The 2,171-nt window shown below is 32.9% G+C and overlaps 1 protein-coding gene across 1 annotated transcript in view; it reads left to right on the plus strand.

The window, feature by feature from the left end:
• Window positions 1–1,845, plus strand: part of LOC105453950 — a 15,941-nt gene extending 14,096 nt beyond the window's left edge. Inside the window, exon 3 of the mRNA XM_011696250.1 lies at window positions 1,801–1,845. Coding sequence (XP_011694552.1) covers window positions 1,801–1,845 — 45 coding nt within the window. The remainder of the gene's footprint in view (window positions 1–1,800) is intronic.
• Window positions 1,846–2,171: the final 326 nt, after the last annotated feature.

Consider the following 2,171-nt stretch of genomic DNA (forward strand, 5'->3'; position numbering starts at 1 on the left):
GCACAACGCAAAGTCCTAAAAACAAAAACTTATCGTTCTTTTTATTAATATCAATATAATTACATATATAAATGTAAGATGATTTTTATGGATACTTCTGTAAACACATTGCGCAATAACATTGTGCAATAATATTTTCTTTTTTATATTAACACTTTTTGTCTTTATGTGATACATAAAGCGCAAACTGTCAAATGACATTTGATAACTACAGTTTTGGCTTTAAGATATGCAATTGATAACAGATTTTTGAAAGAAATGTCATCTGACAGTTTGCGCTTTATGTATCATGTAAAGACAAAAAGTGTTATTATAAAAAAGAAAATATTATTGCATACTGTTATTGTAGAAATATCAATAAAATTTGCAGTATAGTATTTGCAGAAATATCAATAAAAATAATCTTATATTCCCATATGTAATCCTTATATCGATATTAATAAAAGGGGCGATAAGTTTAGCTTTTGTTTTTAGGACTTTGCGTTGTGCCATACCTGAGCGCGCCAACTTTAGACGATCTGATTCATAGATATATAGATTGCTGATATCCTATCTCCCACCACAGTATTCTTATCTCCAATTGAATGTCGCCATATTAATGAGAAAGTGTCCACGTGTTAATCGCGTATTTCACACTACAATATTTTCGTCTGAAATTATCTGCACTACTTTCTTTTAAGAACTCTAACCATAAACAAATTGAATCAAATCTAACTTGACAGTTAACGTGCACATGCGCGGACACTTCCTCATTAATATGACGATTTTCAATTGGATACGTAACGTGTATCAACAATCTATATATCTATGATCTGATTAGTTAACTTTAAACACTTATAAATCAAAAACTATTATAGCCTCAAAATTTTGGTATTAGCACTTTGTCTTAAAATAATCTCAGGAATCTACCCTTAAGCGTTGATATGGTCTTTACGGGACACCCTGTATGTATAATATTATCCACTATACATGGTGAGGCGCTTAAAACAGGCCACCTAAATAATTTCTGAATGGTTCGAGATATTGGATTGAAATTTATAAGGTTATACAAATCATAAAACCTGTTATTTAACCTCTTGTAGCACGGTGGCATTGTGGAATGCCACTTTTTCCATAACCATTTTCTGTATAACTGGGGTAGTTTTCACTCAATTTTGGAACATTTTTTTGTGTTTTGGTATCAATTATACATTCAAGAATAAGAATCGATGTGCAATAATTTTAAATCATGAGTGATTTTGTTTATACAAATAAACAAACGTTGAAAAATTACAATTTTTCTGGAAAAAATTAATTATCTCCGAAAGTTCTCAGAGTTTTCACGTAAAGATCTTCCGTCAAGGGTTTTTAGGGTCGCTGATTACGAATCCGTGATCAGATTCCGGAAATTCAAGATGGCGGATTCAATATGGCGGACCCGAATTCGAAAAACGATGCAAATCTTATGTAAACGTATATTTGAGGGTTTAGCGATTTTACATTGGATCAGCACTGTTTTTCGGATTATAGTCACCATATTGAATCCGCCATTTTGAATTTCTAAATTTTGACCTCAAAATCATAATCAGCAACCTCGAAAACTCCCGAGTACCAATTTTCAAGTCAATTATAGGTAAGGAAAAATGTATGCTTCAAAGGGCCTTTAACCTTGAAAACACCGACTTCAATCCTTCAGAGAGGACGGGGGAGGAGACGGGTTGAAAATCTTAAATGGCATATGGGATCGAGTGAGAACTCGTTTGAAAAGGCTTTTCGAGAAAAATATGAAGCCGTTGAGATCTCTATGATTTCTTTTCGCAGTTATGCTCGTTTGAACTTGGTGTTAATTTAGCGCTAGTGAGCTGAGGCCTACGGCGAGAACGTGAGAAAGATAAGACTTCACGCAAAGTCTTTGCTTTTTTGTTTTTATAATTGACCGATCATTAGAGATCCGGCTTTTCAGTCCACAATCCTTAATGCCAATTAAGGCCATTCAGTTTTATTATGTAAAGTCTAATTTTATATAATTATTATTACGTAGTCCCTAAAATTGTTCATACGAGGTTCACAAATGAAATGTTATGTCAGTAACATTTATTCGTATTCATAAGTCTGGGCTTTAAATTTCTACATATGTCTATCCGGACGAGACGTTGCATAATTGATTAATTGAACGAACTTACCATGAAGTT

The sequence above is a fragment of the Wasmannia auropunctata genome, unplaced genomic scaffold (genome assembly GCF_000956235.1).
Source record: "Wasmannia auropunctata unplaced genomic scaffold, wasmannia.A_1.0 LD335992.1, whole genome shotgun sequence".
Taxonomy (NCBI): Eukaryota; Metazoa; Arthropoda; class Insecta; order Hymenoptera; family Formicidae; genus Wasmannia; species Wasmannia auropunctata.